A 19340-nucleotide genomic window follows, 5' to 3' on the forward strand; every position below is an offset into this window, starting at 1 on the left:
GCTTCTTTTTAACAAAGAGGCTGCCCCATACAATTAACTACCAGTAAAAGGAGAGGAAAAGTGTGGGGAAGGTCATACTGAAGCTGCAGTAGCTGTAAATGTAAAGCGTATCAAAGTATGTCTTTATGTTCACCTTGGTTTATTTTTCTCACCATGTTTAGCATACAGCTGTCCTGAAGGCAAAGTATATGACCCATGTGGACCTATCAACCCACCCACATGTGATAATAGGTAAGGAAAGAACAGAATCTCTGTTTAGGTCTGTTTTACTCCAGTTGTTGGAGCCAGTGTTATGTAGTCAATAGCATGCTGGATTTGAACTCAGTTCAGAGCCAACACCCTCTTAACAGTGCTGATGATTCAAGGCACAGGCTGAATGTTTACATTGCAAAAGGTTGCTGTATGACCGTAACCCATGCTTTCTTTCTGCGGCAGGGTTAGTCATAATGGCACTGGCATAGTTGAAGGTTGCTTCTGTGCTCCTGGAACCAAGCTCTTCAACTCCTACAATGATATCTGTGTAGAAAAATGTGGTAAGTGTTTTTTATTTCAAGGACAGAAGAGGGTACCACACTGCAGCAACACTATATGGAGTGGAGGGTTCCTCAGCTGCAGTTCAGGCGAGCTTAATCTAGGTTGCCTCAGCAGGGAGACAGAAGCACCCTTAGAAACCCAAAAGAAAGTGATTTCCAGAAACACCAGGAGTAACTCAACAAGCAGTAATAATCACTCAAGAGAATGCTATGTGATCAGTGGTCACCTTGCACAAGTTTCAGAAGGAAATGGAGTTTAGATACAATGAGGAACTTTCATGTATCCTTCAAACATGACATCCACGGTAATAAGTTGCAATTCAGCAACTTCTCTTTCCAGTCTATTTCTGAATTGCAACTTATTACCAAACTTAAAACCATGGAGAGACCTGGTCTGAATAGAGACATTGGATTCTTATCTCAATATACATGATAAAGCTATTTTTAGCCATCTCACCCCTTGCTTTTTCTGTAAGACCAATTGCAGTCATTAACAGTCGTCAACAGGTTCACCACACCTATTAGCGAATCACCCCTTCCCACCACCCTTCTGAGTAATACCCCTCCCCACCCTCTCACTATATATAAGGGTCTGGTGACTTCTGTTTCAGTGTATCTGAAGAAGTGTGCATGCACACAAAAGCTCATACCAATGACAAACTTAGTTGGTCTCTAAGGTGCTACTGGAAGGATTCTTTTAATTTTGTTCCAACTTCCAGAGGGATAGTCATGTTAGTCTGTTGCAACAAAAATAGCCGAAGAATCTTGTAGCAGCTTAAATAATTATAAATAACGGGCAGGATTCAATGAACGAGCCATGCTAGCAGAAGCCTAGCACAAGGTCTTCCACCAACGCAGCAGGGCATTCCCTGTTTCTCCTCCCTCCATGCAACCCTGCACCTGGCTCTGAAGGAGTCAAGAAATGCTTGTGCTGACTTAACTAGCACTATGATGAATTCCTCCCACAGAGTTGTTTAGTCTTTAAGGCACCACAAGAACTTTTGTCGTTCTTTCTGGTACAGTTCTGTCTCGACAGCACCTCACAGTCCCAGCACCTTTTCACTGTCCTTTGACCCAGATAACAATGCCAGATTGCCCCGTGGCCTGTTTGCTCAGGTAGCTAAATTTGCTCCAGGACTCTTTAGGAACAGCAGTGCAAAAAATCTCTGTTATTACATTTCTTTCAGGTTGTACTGGACCAGACGGGATGCCCAAAGAGGTAACTAAAATATACATACTTCATAAAATGTGGATGGGTCACCTCAGAAGGTGTTGGGAGAAGAGGCCGATTCAGGGCAGCACAACTGGTTCGCCTGTGCTGGGTGCCAAGCCTAGGGGCGCTGCAACTCTGATGTAGTGAATTGAGCAGAACAGAAGGCGAGAGGTCTCACCCAGTAGAGAGTGCCTCTTTTAAGATGCATCTGCCGTCGTCATCCCCCCCCCAAGTGATTGTACAGTAATTATTGTGGCTTTAATCAGCTGATTTATTGGAGGCACCCTTTTTGTCAAAAATAATTGAGTAAGTAATTAAACTGATTACTCAGCTAAGTATTTACAGCCTTAATATATGTTGATGGCACTCTTTCTGACATGATCTCTGACAAGGCAAATTTAGGGATGATGAGTCTTATTTTCTTTTCAATACCTTTTATTTATTTTTAATTTTTTGCAGCCTGGAGCAAGATGGACCAGCAACTGCCAGGAGTGTACTTGTGAAAAATATACTCTTAAAGTGCAGTGTACACCAAAGATATGTGCAACACCTGTCCCAGAGCCCTGTGAATTTGAAGGCTTTGTGCCTGTCATTGTCACAACACCTGAAGATAAATGCTGTCCTCAAATGAAATGTGGTAAGTACAATCACTTGTCTGTTTGAAACAAAATATATCATGCTTCAATCCAGTGCTGCAGGAGCAGAAGACAGCTCACACAACCGATCTTCCCCTTCCCTTCCTCTCTACCTCCTGCATTCTCCTAAAAAGCCTTTTTCCGGGGCTGATGGTGGGGGATTGCTAAATACTATGGGCAATGTTATCTGGGGCTGAAGTGAGAGGGTGGAAATACCCAGAACCAGTAAGAGAAATCTTGTACCAATGTTAGTTTTCTCTGCCCATTTTTGGGTGATTCTTTCCTCCTACTGAAACTGCAAATGACACAATCTTATTTATACATACATACATACATACATACATACATACATACATACATACATACACCTGTCCTTTCCCCCGGTGAGTTTCAAGGTGACTATCCCACATATCCCATGCTGTCTAGTAGAAGAGGCTATCACTTCTCAGCCTCTTGGCTTAAGAGGCTTGTGTGGGTACGGGGGACTGAAGAGGGGGGAGGCAAAGGGAAAGGTCCATTATGCTTAATTTACTTCTGCTTCAGCAAAGTTGCTTCGGCAATGTTGGATGTAATCCATTGTGGATAGCTCAAAGCAACCACTTCCAAATGGGTACCTTTTTCACTTAGGGAAATTCCCATTAATTACACCACAGGAGGTCCTACAATTGGGCTGAAGCTCTGTGCTGCAAATCATGTGGCATAGTGGTTAATCTATCCATACTACAGGAGTGCTGGTGGGCAGAGTAGGGCAACCTGTGGCCCTCCAGCTGTTACTAGACTGCATCTCCATTGGTCACAGGGTCTGGCAGTTGGAGCCCGAAAACATCCTGTAGAGATTCACACCTCTTATTCAGACACCGAAGCAGATATTTTTCTGGACATAACTGGAGTGTTGAAAAATGCCCTGTATGTTCTTGTTATAATGAAAATATCCTGACTTTCTTTTATGGCTTTTAATTTTTTTTGTCTTATATAGTATGCAACACTAGTTACTGTCCTGAATCCATTGAGACCTGTCCAGTAGGATATGAATTAAAACAACAAAAGCTGCCAGGAGATTGCTGCATTAAAGCCACTTGTGGTAAGAACTGAAACATGACATTTCTCAGGAGTATTTGAAACTTATCTCCCTTCCCCCTTCCCTCTCTCTTCCTCTCTCTCTACAACTCCCCACCCTCCAGATGAGTCATATTCCATCCCTACCTCCCATACTACGAGCTGGCATTTCAGTGGTCATTTTGCCTCTTTGTTTTTATTTCCTGTTGCAAGAATCCTGGAATTGTTCTGAAGAAGCAGATGCTTAATTTGTTATAGATCTGGTCAATTAAGCTGCTGCTGGCAAGTCCCGGTTTTGTTGGGGCTTCTTTTGCAATGGGGCTATTTTATAAGATTTTCTTTTGGGAGAGGATATTTTGTGACATATACACATACATTTCTGCAAACCTGCATAAGGTAGGGTTTGCAGAACTTCAAGTTGAATCCTTACTGCTTGTGTACTTGATCCTGACATGGTTACTAGGAGAAGACATTAGGGTGGATCCATCCACTTCCTGTCCACATGTGTGTACCCATAAACCCATTCCATCCCATTTCCATGCTGATCTGCATTTTTCAGATGAAATCCCCATGAATGTTCAAATTTAAATGTCTGTTTACATTTACTAAACAAATTTTCTTCCAAACCATATATTATTTAGGATATATATATTTCTCTCAAAATATGTATTTAAATGTATATTTTGAAACATTCAAATTACTGAGAACTGCATTGTGGCTTTTAGTGAAGTTTGAAATCTGGTGGATAGTTAAGTTCTGATCTGTGCATTAGTCTGTGTGGTCCACATCAGGTTAGCTTGTATTGGACTTCCCAAAAGACTGAATTCCTCAAACAACTCTAAGGGAAGAACCCACTGCACTCTCATCAAGAAACCATTTGAATCACAGCTACATTGGTACTTCCTTGTTTGCCTTCAAAGGTTCTGGACACACTATGCATCCTGGTAACAGTAGTTTACCTCTCACAGAGCTACAATTCCCAGAATCCTTGACAAATTACCATTTCCAGGATTATTTGAGTCTGTGGCTGAGAATGTGTTTTACATGCATTTAAAATGCATACTCTGTAGCGTACACAGCAATATTCCATTCTTATCAATGAAAAGAAAAATTGGTGATTTATGCCATTGCACATTTCTGTTTTACAGTGAAAATACCGGGCTGTATTGACAACGACGTATTCTACAAAGTAAGTACATTTTATAATAATGAATGCTAGAAGCAATAATTTGTTTGTTTATTTGGTAAATGTATAAATCACTTGCTCACAAAAACAGTCCACATCTGAATCTATATAAAGCAAAACTAGATTACACAAACCAATAACAAAAGAAATATACATAAAGCATTATTTTAAAAATAAAATAAAATAATTTATTAAGAAAATGATCTGCACAGAAATGATTGATGCCATAGCACTGTGGGCCCCCTCAGTGTTTTGTTGTTATTGAGGGGGCCGGGCCCCCATATTGGTGGAGTTGGGCATGGAACAATGTCAGGATGTTGTGTGATGTTGTGCTCGCAATGTCGGGACATTGCATCTTTGCCCTCAACATGCTTCAGAAGATGGTGCCTCTGATTGAGGCGGATTAATAGTGAGTGTGTTTAGCCCTCCATGAAAAGCTTTTAGAAGTTGTCATGTTACTGGAAAAACCCTGCATATCTTCCTTTGATTCAAACTATGGATTATAAAATATCACAGTAGAAATACTTTAGCATCCAAGAGAATTCTCAGTGTATCCTGTAGTAAGGTGCAGTACTCTTTCCCTTTAAATAAGTTGCCTATCAGTTCAGATCAAAGGAAGGGAATAGAAACCCTACATGTCTTTTTCATCCCAGATTAACAATTCCAAATCCCTTCCACAACCCATAGATAAATATACCCCTTTCATGGAAACATTTATGCATCCTGGTGGAAAGAAAAAAAAACCTTGGTTCATAAGTTGAAAAGGGGCCTGCTGGTTGCTGGGGTTCTTTCAAAGCTAGATGAAGCAAGACAATCCACACATTTCCAAGCATTTTTAGGATTAAATGAGTTTGTATACTCAAGATTAAATGAAGAGGCTGCATCCAATTGGTGATCCTTCACTGACAGAAAGCTCTATGATCTAGTGGATGCTTCTGTCAGCAGAACAGAAAGAAAAGCAAATTACAGTGTTTACCCCTCCTACTTTGCCACGTTGCCCCCTCCCCCCCAGCCCCAAATCTGCTTCAGAGGGTTGGGGAACCCCACAGAACAACATGGCAAGTGGTGCAGGAAGTTATAGCGGGAGAGAGAATCACTGAATCACCTCCCCGCTCATGACACTGATGGAAGCCTATACTGGGTCAATGGGCTTTCAGTCACTGGAGGAAGGCCAGTTGCATACAGTTGTGATATTTCTGAATTATGAAAACAGTTTAGAATTATTCAGCACCATTTCTCCTCTGCCCTTCTTTAGCCTGGAGCAGTTGTTCCAAGAGGCGTCTGTGAAACATGCAGATGTTCTGTTGAGCAAGATCCAGAAAGCCAAATAAACACGGTGGAATGTGTGTCACAAGTATGTGACAAAAACTGCCCAGTGGTAAGTTAGTGTTACAAACTGTTTTTCTAAATTCCCAGCTTTTCAGGAATCTATCTGCAAACCTAGCTATTTCACCTCCTTGATCTTATGAATCTCTTTCCATATTTTCTCAAATACAGGCCCATGAATACAAGGAAATCCCTGGACAATGCTGTGGTAAATGCTCAGTGGTAGCATGTGTTGTGAAAGAGGGACCCAGTGTTCAGGTTATCAAGGTAGTTGATGTTTTATGAATACCCATACATGCAATCTCATGTTCTATCATACTTGTGTTTCTCATGCTTGGAATGGAAATTTACTAGAGGCCATGAATGATATTAACTGAAGCAATAATTAATAGTTCTGCATTTAAATGCCCATAGTTATATTTTCTTACCATTGCCTTTTTTCTGCTCCATTGAATATTTTGAGTATAAATCTTTAGTGTAAATCTTTTTTGCTTGTGAAACGAATTGTGCAGTATAAAAATAGAAAAAAGGGAGAAAAAAGAAGCATCAGATGGTTGGCCCATATAGCCTGGCAGGCCAATGTTGCGCTGACTCCCCGCATTTTGTTAAGGAGATACCGATGCCTTATTTTAATTTGTAGTGTAGTTTTTATAGTAGCTTTATTAATGAATATAGCCTAGTGTTGCCTAGTCTGATTAGCAAGGACTCTCCTGAGTCTTAGGCTTGCAACCTGGAGCCTTCTACTGCCTTCTACTGAGTGTGACCATTGGTCTGTCTAGCTCAGAATTGTCTAAATTCACTGGCTCTCCAGAATTTCTCTTCCTTTTTCGGTACCACTCAGCCTATGTTCTCTCCCAACCTTCTTAGGGGAAAAAAACGCAAAATTTCAGGCAGGGCTCTCCCTCAGCCCTGCTTGGAGATGCATGGGATTCAGTCTGTGGCCTTCTGTGTGCACAGCTGATGTTCTGCCATTGACCTACCGCCCTTCCCCATAAAGTATGGGAAACGTGGTCATCCACCACTTGAACCAATCCCACTCCAGAGAGAATGCTTGAAAGTAAGATGCCACATGTGACCAAGCTATGCCTTCAGACATTTGATCGCACAGTCTGTTTCTCTGGAGTCAGAATGCAGTCATGAGTATTTGGGGGCAGAATTCCGACTCCACGTGCCTGAGCTAAAGGTTTCATATATGGCCAAATCCTTGTGTCAGGGAGGCCAATTAAGTCGCATGTAGCAAAGTGATGCTGAACTGTTTCACAGTGCAGATTGTCATGAAGATAGGCATGGAGAGAGAAAAAATGTGTGTGTGCTTTATGTATATATGTGCATTTGAGACAACCAAAGACATCTGTGTAATGATGAATACACAATGATGAATACAAATGGCAAAAGCAGAGGGCATGTTTTGTTATAGTTTGATAAAGGTAGCTCAGTAGAGCTGAGTTCACCTAGCTGGGAATATGAAGGTTATATTCTTTCCCACATAGTTTTAATAAGGACCTTTCCTTATAGTAAATTTATAATGAATTTCCTTTGCTTTTTTACCCTATCTATATTGCCTTGGTGATACAATCAAAGCCCTTTGGAGGACATAAAAATCATGTGTCAGCTTCTAATAATATAATTATAACTCTGACTTTTTTCAGCCTGGGGAGATTTGGCATCATCCAGGAAACAACTGCACCACTTATGAATGTGAATTGGTTGAGGACCAGTATATTCTTGTCCCTACCAAAAGACCCTGCGCTCCACTTAACTGCCCACCTGTAAGTTTACCAATATAATCAAAAGTCTTTGTGTCTGTTAGATTAGCTACTCCATGAGATCAGGGTTTATCTAAGAAAAGCTGGATGAGGGTATGTTTTTTTTTAATGCATAAATCATATGGGTTTGTTTAGGTAGTTTGGAATTATTATGATAGACAAGGGTCCTAAACCAAGCCTAAATTAACAGAGTCAGACTTTGGCCCTTATCAAGTTCCTGGTCATATATCTCTTCGGTTCCCTACTTTATTTAATGCAATATGAGAAGTGTGATTCACTAGATACTGTAATGGCTTGATGAAATACTCATGTAGTTATATAATTGTTGTTTAGGGCTAATTTTGGTCCATGTCAGTTTCACATGTATTCTTTAATAAGTGTTTCATCCTGATTCTGCATCAAGTGGATTATTATTGGGGGGAGGGAATTTTTAAAAAAGTAGATTATTATGATTGTTGTTGTTGTCGTCATCATCATCATAATCATCATTATTAAACACATGCAAATATGCATTTTCCCCACAAAGGTATACAATATTTTATATACATTTTACTTTTATATGCATTTCATAAAAAATATTAAATTTCAATGATACAACAATACAACAAATATCACATAAAATCAAAACAAAAGGAACTTAGATGGTCTGAGGAGAGTAAATAAGATGAAGCAAAATATCAAGCAAGAGAGAATAGGAGCATTACTACACAGAATTGTATAATAGTTGGCAATGCTGTGTACAGTAAGAGATCTAAGATATAACTTCTAATAAACAGGTTATGAATTATTCATTGAGGGATTAATTTACCCCAAATGTGCACATAAACATTTTTGTACATATTCTAACCTGAAATATACATTTACATTGTTTTTTAAGTGCAGAAATGCATCACAATTCAGAAAACTGCAAAAAATGAATGCTATCTATGTTCTAATCTTTGCATTAGTGCTTAAAAATGCAGCCCAATAAAAATCTTCAAGCATCACAATTAGAGTGGTTAAAAGTAATAGATGGCATTAACTGTATTGTGGGAGACAATGTGCTTTGGAGTCTATGGGCCCAAATATTGTTTACCTGCCTTTGTTCAGTCCTGATGGTGTGGGTCTCTCGTGGCCACAAAGGAACTGTATTTGTTCAGAGAATAATAATTGTTTAGGTATCTTTAAATTCATCTAATCTATTTTGGTTTTTCAGGAGAATGTGAGACTGAGTGAAGATGGCTGCTGCAAGGTGTGCGGACCTCCACGTAAGTTCCGACAAAATTGTTAAAATAAGCCTGCACAGCAAAAAAAATCCCACAATGTACTAGAGCAGGGGGTGGGCAATCTGTGGCATTATCTGCGCACATCCTTATTTCATGTGGTCCATAACTTAATTTCACTCGACTCTGGCCCAATACCACCAATATGTGGTTCCAGCGGATTATGCCTGAGGGGAAAAGGCCCTCTACAGAAAAAACAAACAAAAGTTCCACACCCCTCCAGTAGACTGTGTTTTTGCCTATATTTGCTACAATTGGGCGGGAAGTGAGCCAATAAATTAGCTGTGCAAAGAGAAACTGCTAAGATTTCCCTCTGCACCTTTGCAGCATAGGTGCAAGCATGGAGACTAGTACTGTGGAACAATAAGTCTTTGTGGTCAAATGTATAGCACAGGCTTCTTTGTCAAAACATACTAGTGGCATTAGACTAGATCAGTACAGGAGTTTATCATGTCCTTTCCTCCCTTACTGACATTCCAGTGTGTCAAGAATTGGGTTCTGATTATGATGAACGTACCCATGGGGTCACGAAGAGTCGGACATGACTAAACAACTAAACAACAACAACCCAGGGCTATTTTTCTAGAAAAAGAGGTGCCAGAACTCAGCAGGAATGCCTCCCTTGTTCTCTTATAATGGCAATGGTGCTCACCTGAGAGGGGCTGGAACTGAGTTCCAGTGCGTTCCGGCTGGAAAAAAAGCCCTGGACCTAGAATTCCCTTTTCATTGCCATTTTTGACAGTTTGCACGTGCGCACACACACACCACCTTACCCTACTCAGTCTTCTGTTAGGCAGTATTTGTGAGCACACAGTCATGATGGTTTTTGTTTTTGGTTGTTCTCCCTTCTCACAGCGGGAGATTGTAATCCAAAGAACATCACAAGTCTCATCAGACATAATGGATGTGAAGCTACTGAACCTGTCGAATTACGGTACTGCGAAGGCCACTGCGGCAGTTCTTCAATGTAAGTAGAAAAGTGGGCATTGCTGCCTCCCCCGGGGAACAACTTTCACTCTCAAACTCTAACACTCAATAAATAGTCCAGGGGTCATTCAGTTGAAGTCCAGGTTAGCAAGACATGGAAAATTGTGCTGGGAAGCAGAACACTTCATTTTTGAGCTCAATTATGTACTCATTTGACAGCTAACATCAGGCAATTCACTTTCTTGTAAAAAAAAAAACCTACTGTAAATGCTATATGGACAGACCTAGAGAATTATATAGAATCCCTGGAATCCCTATATCCTACTGCAGTGTTTATCATTGCAGGGGATTTTAACGCACGTATGGGAGTAAACGATGTAAATTTGTATACCCATTACAATCAGATTCTGGAACCAGGTATTTTCTTAGCCAGGGGAACCTCCCGTCTATCTAAAGATCATAGATGTAATTATTCAGGGCTTTGTTTAGCCCAAGTTGTAAGGCAGAAGGACTTGCTAATATTAAATGGTATGATAGAGGGAGGTTGGCCCAGGGACTATACCCACTTTTCAAAGCATGGAGGCAGTGTGATAGATTATATTGTGATCTCGCAATTTGCATATAAGTTTTGTCAGGGCGGTTGCTGGCTACCCTAGAGCAACGACACTCCAAACCATCTTATCTTTAATGCTTTTATTGTGAAAGCTATTTACAATCTATTCTAAATGTACCATGTCAGACTGATTGCTTCCGATACAAACAAAAGCGGAATGATGACACTGCGTGTTGGTGTGAGTGGTGGACTTGATTCTGCAGCAGCTAAAGTCTTCTTCGTTTTCTCTTAGATACTCTTCTGAGGCTAACACAATGGATCACACATGCACATGCTGTAAGGAAAGCAAAACCAGCGAGAGGCAAGTGACACTGATATGCCCTGATCGCTCCACCATTGAATATTCATACATCCATGTTGACGCATGTGATTGTGTGAGCAATCAATGCGATGTGAAGCCCAGCCCAACACCAGGAGAGCAAGAACAGCAGCAGCAGCAGCAGCAGCAGCAGCAGCAAGAAGAACAGCAGCTTGGCCAGAAATAAAAACAGGAGCCAGGACTGACCTAGACATTTTTTAAATGACCAACACCAATAATTAACAGAAGATAAATTAAAATGAATCTTGCTGTTTTGAAATAAAAAGTATCCAATGCAGCAACATGAACATACAGATGAATTTTTCTTCTTCTAAATCTACTCTTGGCAGAAAAGTATTTTCTTTTCTTTGGGGTGCCAAACAATTAGAAATTCTAGGTGACACTTTTCTTGGGGCAAGGCCTTTGTGAGACTACACTGTGCAGTTACAAATAACTTGGAGAGGAAAGTATTTGGCATGATAAAAGGTTAGGGTGGACTTTAGCTTGAACTCTTGTGACGTTATGATGCCAATATTAACAAAGCATTAACACTGGCATTTCTAATACATCCAGAAGAATTTCCACCACCAAGTAGCACAAGCCAGCCATAACTCTGGAGCAGAAAGAGCTACTCATAGTGTCCAGTTCCATTTCAGTTCCATTGGTCAACATGGCCTGTTCTCCATCACCTTTGCAAAAGTTAGATCTCACTTTCATAACTTGGTCAGCCTTTTTTGTGTTTTTTCCCCAAGTTCCTCCTTCTACAAACTTCAACCTCTCAAAGGCTGTGGGGCTATAATACTCAGATATTATTTGTAGATCTATTTTTGTGCAAAAAAACTCCCCATGAAGTATGGCTGCTGCAGAAGAAGACTGTTTACATGATATCATCAGCATATTAATTATATGAAGATCTGGATTTTTAAAAAATATAAATGTTTACAAAATGAACATAAGATATATAGATATATTTGCTGACTGGTCATATGAAGAACTTTTTAAACCAAAGTAGTAAATATCAATAATATAAATTTTGCTCTAGGACAATGAATTATTTTTTAACGTTGTACCATTACTATTTATTTGTTTCTGGAAAATAGACTATTTTCTTCTCTATTAGCACCATCTGTCAAATGATGCCTGGTTGAGGGATATCTTTACCTTTTGCTGTTTTTATTTGTTTCTTAAAGAGAAGAGTTTCAATGATTAATAAAATTTTAGCATTTTGCACCTTTTGTGTCATTTAATTTATTTATTTTACTACTCTGATCTGCCTTTGTGACGTACACCAATTCAATGTGTCATTCAGGTTGACCAGCAGCCACTGTTTTCCCTCAGAAATATAATGACCACAATACTGGCATAGCAGTACACGTGATCACAATTCTGCCATAGCTGTTATGCCAGACACCCATAGCTCAGATGTCAACTGGACCAGTTCGCATATTGGTCACTGCTCACCCAAATATAGCAATTTAAAAGCCACTGCATTTAAAAAAAGAAAAAGAAGACACCAAAACAACTAAAGATCTTTGTGAACTGATGAAGCTTGCATCTTGTGCTGAAAGTTAAGTTTATTCGGAGTACATACTGTCTGCTGCTGAGTTCTTACTGGTTTCCAAACAGTCTGTTTATTGAGCATTCTTCCTGATTTTCTTGCACAAAGTTCTCATGGAGTTTATGCAGCATTAGCATTCATTCTCATTTGTTTCTGTAGAGGTTATGCAGCATCCCAGCAAGCCATGATTATTGCACGGTTTCCAACGCATTTTCCTTTCACTTTCCTTATTGCAAAAGACCAACATTTTGGGGAAGCAGAATTGATGTGAAATAGTGCCAAATCCAGTATGTGATTGAATTCTACCTGTAAAACAGTGACAGCCTTGATGTGTCCTTAGTCACAAGCAAAGAGTCTCTGGTTTAGGCAACACAGACCAGATGTCAATCCAGATACAGTTGTAGGAAGAAATGCATTAAATGTTTTACATGTACAATTTGTTTTTAACAAACAGCTCTTGAGCTGTTCTGATGAAAGAAGTTAGCAATACCGTTAGTGCATTGTACATACCAAGCATTTTTTTTTCAAAAGATGTTTCCATCACATGCTGATGGAAGGGCACTAGAGGGCAGTGCATACACAATTTACCACAGTGTCACATTTCAAAAAGAATTGTCTGAGAGCGGACCACTTTATGATTCAATTATATTTTAAACTTAATAAACCAAAATCTGATAGAAAAGGCCTATTCTAGACAGCACATGTATATTCTCAGTGTAATCCTTGGTATTGAACAGCAATTTGAGGGAGATCAGCAAAAAAAAAAAAACACAAAAAAAAAAGCAGGACCAAGATTTCAAAACCAATGGTTTACTGGGCAAAATACTTATATTCTAAATAGACATAATCTCATTACACTAGCAGATATCCAGAACAACTTGATTATCTCCAAAGAAATTGATTCAACAGTAGTTCTAAATTGTGTTCCACACTGTAGCTGGTGTTGTGCAATGGTTGCAGTGTTGGATTAGGAGCTGGGAGACCCGGGTTCAAATTCCCACTCAGTCATGAAGCTGGGTGACCTTGGACCAGCCACTATCTCTCAACTCAACCCAACCCAACTCACAAGGTTATGACGATAAAATGGGGACAGGGAAAGATGTAGAGGCTACTTTGACCATTCTTGTGAATGTAGTGGGATAAAAGCTTTGTTTTTAAGCCACATTGGTCTTGTTGACTGAGCACAATTGAATCTCATGCTAAAGGCTTTCGCATAAAGATTCTGCAGCTACCCATGATTTCTCAAAAGCTGTGTATTCATTTTTACAGATAGGTATCTGAAACAGGCAGCAGCTCTCTGAATATTATCTGATTCCTCTTTGGGGGGGGGAGAACCAACTTAATCATGCAAGTTTTAGTTCAATTAGCACAATGGTATATGCAACAACTATGATTTACCTGTCAGCTTACTATTAACTGATTGTACTTACGCAGAGCAAACACTAGAAGGCAAAATATTACATATTATGGGCATGTACTGTAGATACCTATTTCCTGACACACTATGTGGATTGGAGCGAATTCATTTTTTAAAAAGAAGAAAAGTTTGTGCTCTGGTTACACTTGTACATTGGGGAGATGCAGGTGAACAGGCAGGCAGTGAACCAATGGATTCAAGAGATAAGAAAGGAGGTTCCAACTTAACATCAGGAAGAACTTTCTGCTCAACACAGGAACAGACTCGCTCAGGAGGCTGTGAACTCTCCCTCCTTGGAGGTGTTTAAGCAGAGGTTGGCTGGCCACCTGTCATGGATGCCTTAGTTGAAATTCCTGCACTGCAGGGGGTTGGGCTAGATGACCCTTGGGCCCATTCCAACTCTACAATTCTATGATTCTATGTGTGAGGCAACTAGTGGTAGTTTACTGCCTGCCTGTGCAGAAACCGCTCCCCTTCCACACACACACACACACACACACACACACACCAGCAGCACTCCTCTCCACCAGCATAGGACAACAGAGAGGTAATTGTACATCATCTTACCCCACTCCAGCCATCGACATTTGGGTGGAATAAGGTCCTGTAACATTCCTTATACGTAGTCTTACTCTTTTTACTCTAGATTTTCTATGAAAATCTTTTACTCTAGATTTTTCTCTTTTACTCTAGATTTTCTATAAAATGGAGAAGCCATCTAAAAATGGGGGACGGGGGGACATGCTCTCTGCAAAATAAGGAAAGTGTGGGTTGATAGTACTCTGTTCTCAGGAAATTAAGACAGTTAAAATCACATGTCGTGTTGCTTTTCTTTGGAAAAGAAACAAACAGTGTGGAGCATAATCCTATGCACGTTTACTCAGAAGTAAGCCCCACTGGGAGGGAGCTTACTCTCAAGGAAGTGTTTGCAGCCCCAATTTATTTTATTGCGATCACTTCAATAACAAGTAACACAACTCTTAAGGTATTATTAAGGCTAGGGAAAGGAAGCAAAAAAAAAAATAACAATGGGAAAAAACTCATTTTCTTTGGTTTCTGGAATGAGAAATATAATAATAAGGTTGATTTATAGTCCTTGCCGCTTTAAAATCCCACTGGGAGAACAGGATGCTAGACTAGAAGGGCCACTGGCTTTCTTATATGAGTGAACTCTCCTTCCGAAAGTGCAGCACTGACAAAACTAGACAGTTGTTGATCACTGCTGGCAACATTAAGATGAACATTGCCATCAAATGCACAGTCACCTGACAAGTTAACATCAGGAGATGGACACAGAGCATTTCTAAGACTTGGAATGTATGAGTATGCTTAATCTCCCCGAGGCGGCAATAATAATAATAATAATAATAATAATAATAATAATAATAATAATAAAATTTATACCCCGCCCATCTGGCTGGGTTTCCCCAGCCACTCTGGGCGGCTTCCAACAGAAGTATTAAAATACAATAATCTATTAACATTAAAAGCTTCCCTAAACAAGGCTGCCTTCAGATGTCCTCTAAAAGTCTGGTAGTTGTTTTTCTCTTTGACATCTGGTGGGAGGGCGTTCCACAGGGTGGGTGCCACTAGTACAAACTGCGGCCCTCCAGATGTTTTGGCCTACAACTCTCATGATCCCCAGCTAACAGGACCAGTGGTCAGGGAAAATGGGAATTGTAGTCCAAAACATCTAGAGGGCCGAAGCTTGGGGATGCCTGCACTAGTAGAAGGCCCTCTGCCTGGTTCCCTGCAACTTGGCTTCTCATAGCAAGGGAACCGCCAGAAGGCCCTCGGCGCTGGACCTCAGTGTCCGGGCAGAATGATGGGGGTGGAGACGCTCCTTCAGGTATACTGGACCGAAGCCATTTAGGGCTTTAAAGGTCAACACCAACACTTTGAATTGTGCTCGGAAAGCATGAGCACGGGTACTGCCATGCTTTAACTTACTATTCCAGTATTGCACAATAAAACCACCTGTTTCCTTTTCATGGTGTTGCAATTTGTTTGCTTTAGCAATCAGTTTAAAAGCTACTGCTTACCCAAACAATTATTTCTCAGATTTCATTTCCATGACATTGGAAGACTGTGTGTGACCAGCTCCTGTATCAGTATTTACATGAGTATGAAGTTTCTTATGGCATTTAATATATCTGTCAGAAAACTCATAAAAGATATTTGTTCTAGCAGCCCAAGAAACTGAAACCATTAGGACAGAAATACCCAATTTAGTGCCCTCCAGAAGTTTGGACTACAACTCCCATCAGCCCCAGCCAGCATGGACAATGGTTAGGGATGATGATGATGATTTATTATTATTTATAACCCCGCCCATCTGGCTGGGTTTCCCCCACCACTCTGGGCAGCTTCCAACAAATAGCAAAATACATTAAAATGTCACAGATTAAAAACTTCCCTAAACGGGGCTGCCTTTAGGTGTTTTCTAAACATCAGGTAGTTGTTTATCTCCTTGACCTCTGATGGGAGGGCATTCCACAGGGCGGGCGTCACTACCAAAAAGGCCCTCTGCCTGGTTCCCTGTAGCTTTGCTTCTCGCAACGAGGGAACCGCCAGAAGGCCCTCGGCGCTGGATCTCAGTGTCCGGGCTAAACGATGGGGGTGGAGACGCTCCTTCAGGTATACAGGACCAAGGCTGTTTAGGGTTTAAAGGTCAGCACCAACACTTTGAATTGTGCTCTGAAACGTACTGGGAGCCAATGTAGGTCTCTTAGGACTGGTGTTATGTGGTCTCAGCGGCCACTCCCAGTCACCAGTCTAGCTGCCGCATTCTGGATTAATTGCAGTTTTCGGGTCACCTTCAAAGGTAGCCCCACGTAGAGCGCATTGCAGTAGTCCAAGCGAGAGATAACTAGAGCATGCACCACTCTGGTGAGACAGTCTGCGGGCAGGTAGGGTCTCAGCCTGCATACCAGATGGAGCTGATAGACAGCCGCCATGGACACAGAATTGACCTGTGGCTCCATGGACAGCTGTGAGTCCAAAATGACTCCCAGGGGCACAGTGACCCCATTCAGGACCAGGGAGTCCCCCACACCCGCCCGCCCCCTGTCCCCCAAAAACAGTACTTCTATCTTGTCAGGATTCAACCTCAATCTGTTAGCCGCCATCCATCCTCCAACCGCCTCCAGGCACTCACACAAGACCTTCACTGCCTTCACTAGTTCTGATTTAAAAGAGAGATAGAGTTGGGTGTCATCCGCATACTGATGAACACCCAGCCCAAACCCCCTGATGATCTCTCCCAGCGGCTTCATATAGATGTTAAAAAGCATGGGGGAGAGGACAGAACCCTGAGGCACCCCACAAGTGAGAGCCCAGGGGTCTGAACACTCATCCCTCCCCACCACTTTCTGAACACGTCCCAGGAGGAAGGAGCGGAACCACTGTATAACAGTCCCCCCAGCTCCCAACCCCTCTAGACGGTCCAGAAGGATGCTATGGTTGATTGTATCAAAGGCCGCTGAGAGATGCAGCAGAACTAGGAAACAGCTCTCACCTTTGTCCCTAGCCCGCCGGAGATCATCAACCAGCGCGACCAAGGCAGTTTCAGTCCAATGATGAGGCCTGAATCCCGATTGGAAAGGATCCAAATGGTCCGCATGATGGGAGTTGTAGTCCACAACATCTGGAGGGTACAATTCCCAGCACCCTTAACAAACTACAGGTTTCAGGATTCTTTGGGGGAAATCCATGGCTGTTAAAGTTGTTTAACGGTGCTTTAAATGTATGGTGGAAAAGTGATCCTGGATTAGGTGAAATGAAGGTGTCTACTTCAGGTAATGACCACCTAAAAGATCATCTCCCTTTCAGACACCCAAGTGAAAGCTGCGCCCTGCAGATGAGAGCTTCCTGCAGATACCACCTTATTGAGAAGTCTGTTCCGTGTGATAGAGAAAATTGTCCTTTTGTGTGGTGGCACCTACCCTTTAGAATTCCCTCCTGTCAGATATTCGGCAACAACTTAGAACCACCTGTAAGTAAGAGATACAACTAATATGAGGGCAAAATATCTGTAAATATAATGAGATTTGACACCAGTTGTATTATTGTAGAAAATTAGGCTGTGATTTTTTTTAAAGAAAAAGTTGATTAATAACCTGCCTTTTAATAAACTGGTCAATTCATTAATAGATTAAATTTGTACATTACCAAGACTTTAAGAGAGGTGTTTTTTTGAGGTATTGTTGGTAAAGGTAAAGGTAAAGGGACCCCTGACCGACTCTGGGGTTGTGCGCTCATCTCACATTATTGGCCGAGGGTCATGTGGCCAGCATGACAAAGGCGCTTCTGGCAAACCAGAGCAGCACACGGAAACGCTGTTTACCTTCCCGCTGTAGCGGTTCCTATTTATCTACTCGCATTTTGATGTGCTTTCGAACTGCTAGGTTGGCAGGAGCTGGGACCATGTTCCTAATCTTTGTCAGAAGAAAGGGCCCATTGACAATCTTTAATTTTTATTAGGTATAACAGTTAATGGTCAGGACTACTATAGCTGGAACAATAGATGTGTGCTCTGAATGTTCACCCCCACCCATTAAAATTTGACTTTGCCAGTTAATTGCCTCCCATTTTTAATTAAACTTTATTATTTAATTAAACTTTATTATTTCATGCTATTGGTACATCAAAAAAATCAACAACATCAATATTTAAAGAAATGACCAATTAGAGCAATTAAAAATTGAAACCCTAGTTAAAATAACCCTGAATTACCTTCCCCAAGGATATCACATTGCTTACAATTATAGGACAACAATGCCATGTAGCCATCCAAAACCTATTCCCTGGCCTCCAGTCCACAATCTATTGCTAGGTACTGCGTATTACTTAACAAAAGACGCCATTCATGTAATACAAAGTGCCCAGTTCCAACTTTGTTTTTCTACCTGTTGCTCTTTTTTACTGGGAGAGCTGAGAAAAGGACCTTCACTAGCTGCAAAGTGTTACCAGGATCCCTCTGGAGACTGCCACCCCCCATATTTTAGGGAGTTTGCTACTTTATTGTCATTGACTCAGTACAGCTCTCCTTTCTCCAGAAGTCTGTCACTAGGAGCTGGTTTACATTGAATATGGTTCCTGTGGTACCAGCAGAGGCCGCCATTGTGGCATTGCCCACCTAGCTTCCTAATATTGTGCAGGGCTGCCTGCTACTTCACCCCTCTTCCTCTTCGTAACTGGCAGTGACTCATAGTGAGAAAGGATGGCCTGCCCACACTGCCCCATCAGCCAGTACTATGCATACCCCACAAGTGTCCCGGAAAAACCGAGGCACCCTCTCTCTCTCCCCCCCCTCCCCGCTAGAGAACAACGGTCATTTTGGGCAACGTGATCTCCATACCTTCCAACATTTCTCCAATGAAAACAGGGATGTCTTAAGGAAAAGTGGGGCATTCCAGAATCAAATAAAAAACCAGGACGGCTTCTTTATAACCAGGACTGTCCCTGGAAAATAGTGACACTTGGAGAATCTGGATCTCTCATGATTCTGTGCTGAGGTCTTGCCCAGGAAAAAAACCAACACACTTTTTT

The 19340-nt window shown here is 41.3% G+C and overlaps 1 protein-coding gene across 1 annotated transcript in view; it reads left to right on the top strand.

Moving 5' to 3' along the window:
- MUC5AC (mucin 5AC, oligomeric mucus/gel-forming) overlaps nt 1-12045 on the top strand; it is a 71892-nt gene extending 59847 nt beyond the window's left edge. The window contains exons 38-49 of the mRNA XM_060276363.2: nt 162-231; nt 436-533; nt 1721-1752; nt 2206-2383; nt 3358-3462; nt 4586-4626; nt 5879-6001; nt 6121-6216; nt 7599-7718; nt 8911-8962; nt 9833-9944; nt 10750-12045. Coding sequence (XP_060132346.2) covers nt 162-231; nt 436-533; nt 1721-1752; nt 2206-2383; nt 3358-3462; nt 4586-4626; nt 5879-6001; nt 6121-6216; nt 7599-7718; nt 8911-8962; nt 9833-9944; nt 10750-11002 — 1280 coding nt within the window. The 3' untranslated portion in view covers nt 11003-12045. The remainder of the gene's footprint in view (nt 1-161; nt 232-435; nt 534-1720; nt 1753-2205; nt 2384-3357; nt 3463-4585; nt 4627-5878; nt 6002-6120; nt 6217-7598; nt 7719-8910; nt 8963-9832; nt 9945-10749) is intronic.
- The last annotated feature ends 7295 nt before the right edge of the window (nt 12046-19340 follow it).

Source organism: Zootoca vivipara, chromosome 1 (genome assembly GCF_965207765.1).
Source record: "Zootoca vivipara chromosome 1, rZooViv2.hap1.1, whole genome shotgun sequence".
In the NCBI taxonomy this organism is placed as follows: Eukaryota; Metazoa; Chordata; class Lepidosauria; order Squamata; family Lacertidae; genus Zootoca; species Zootoca vivipara.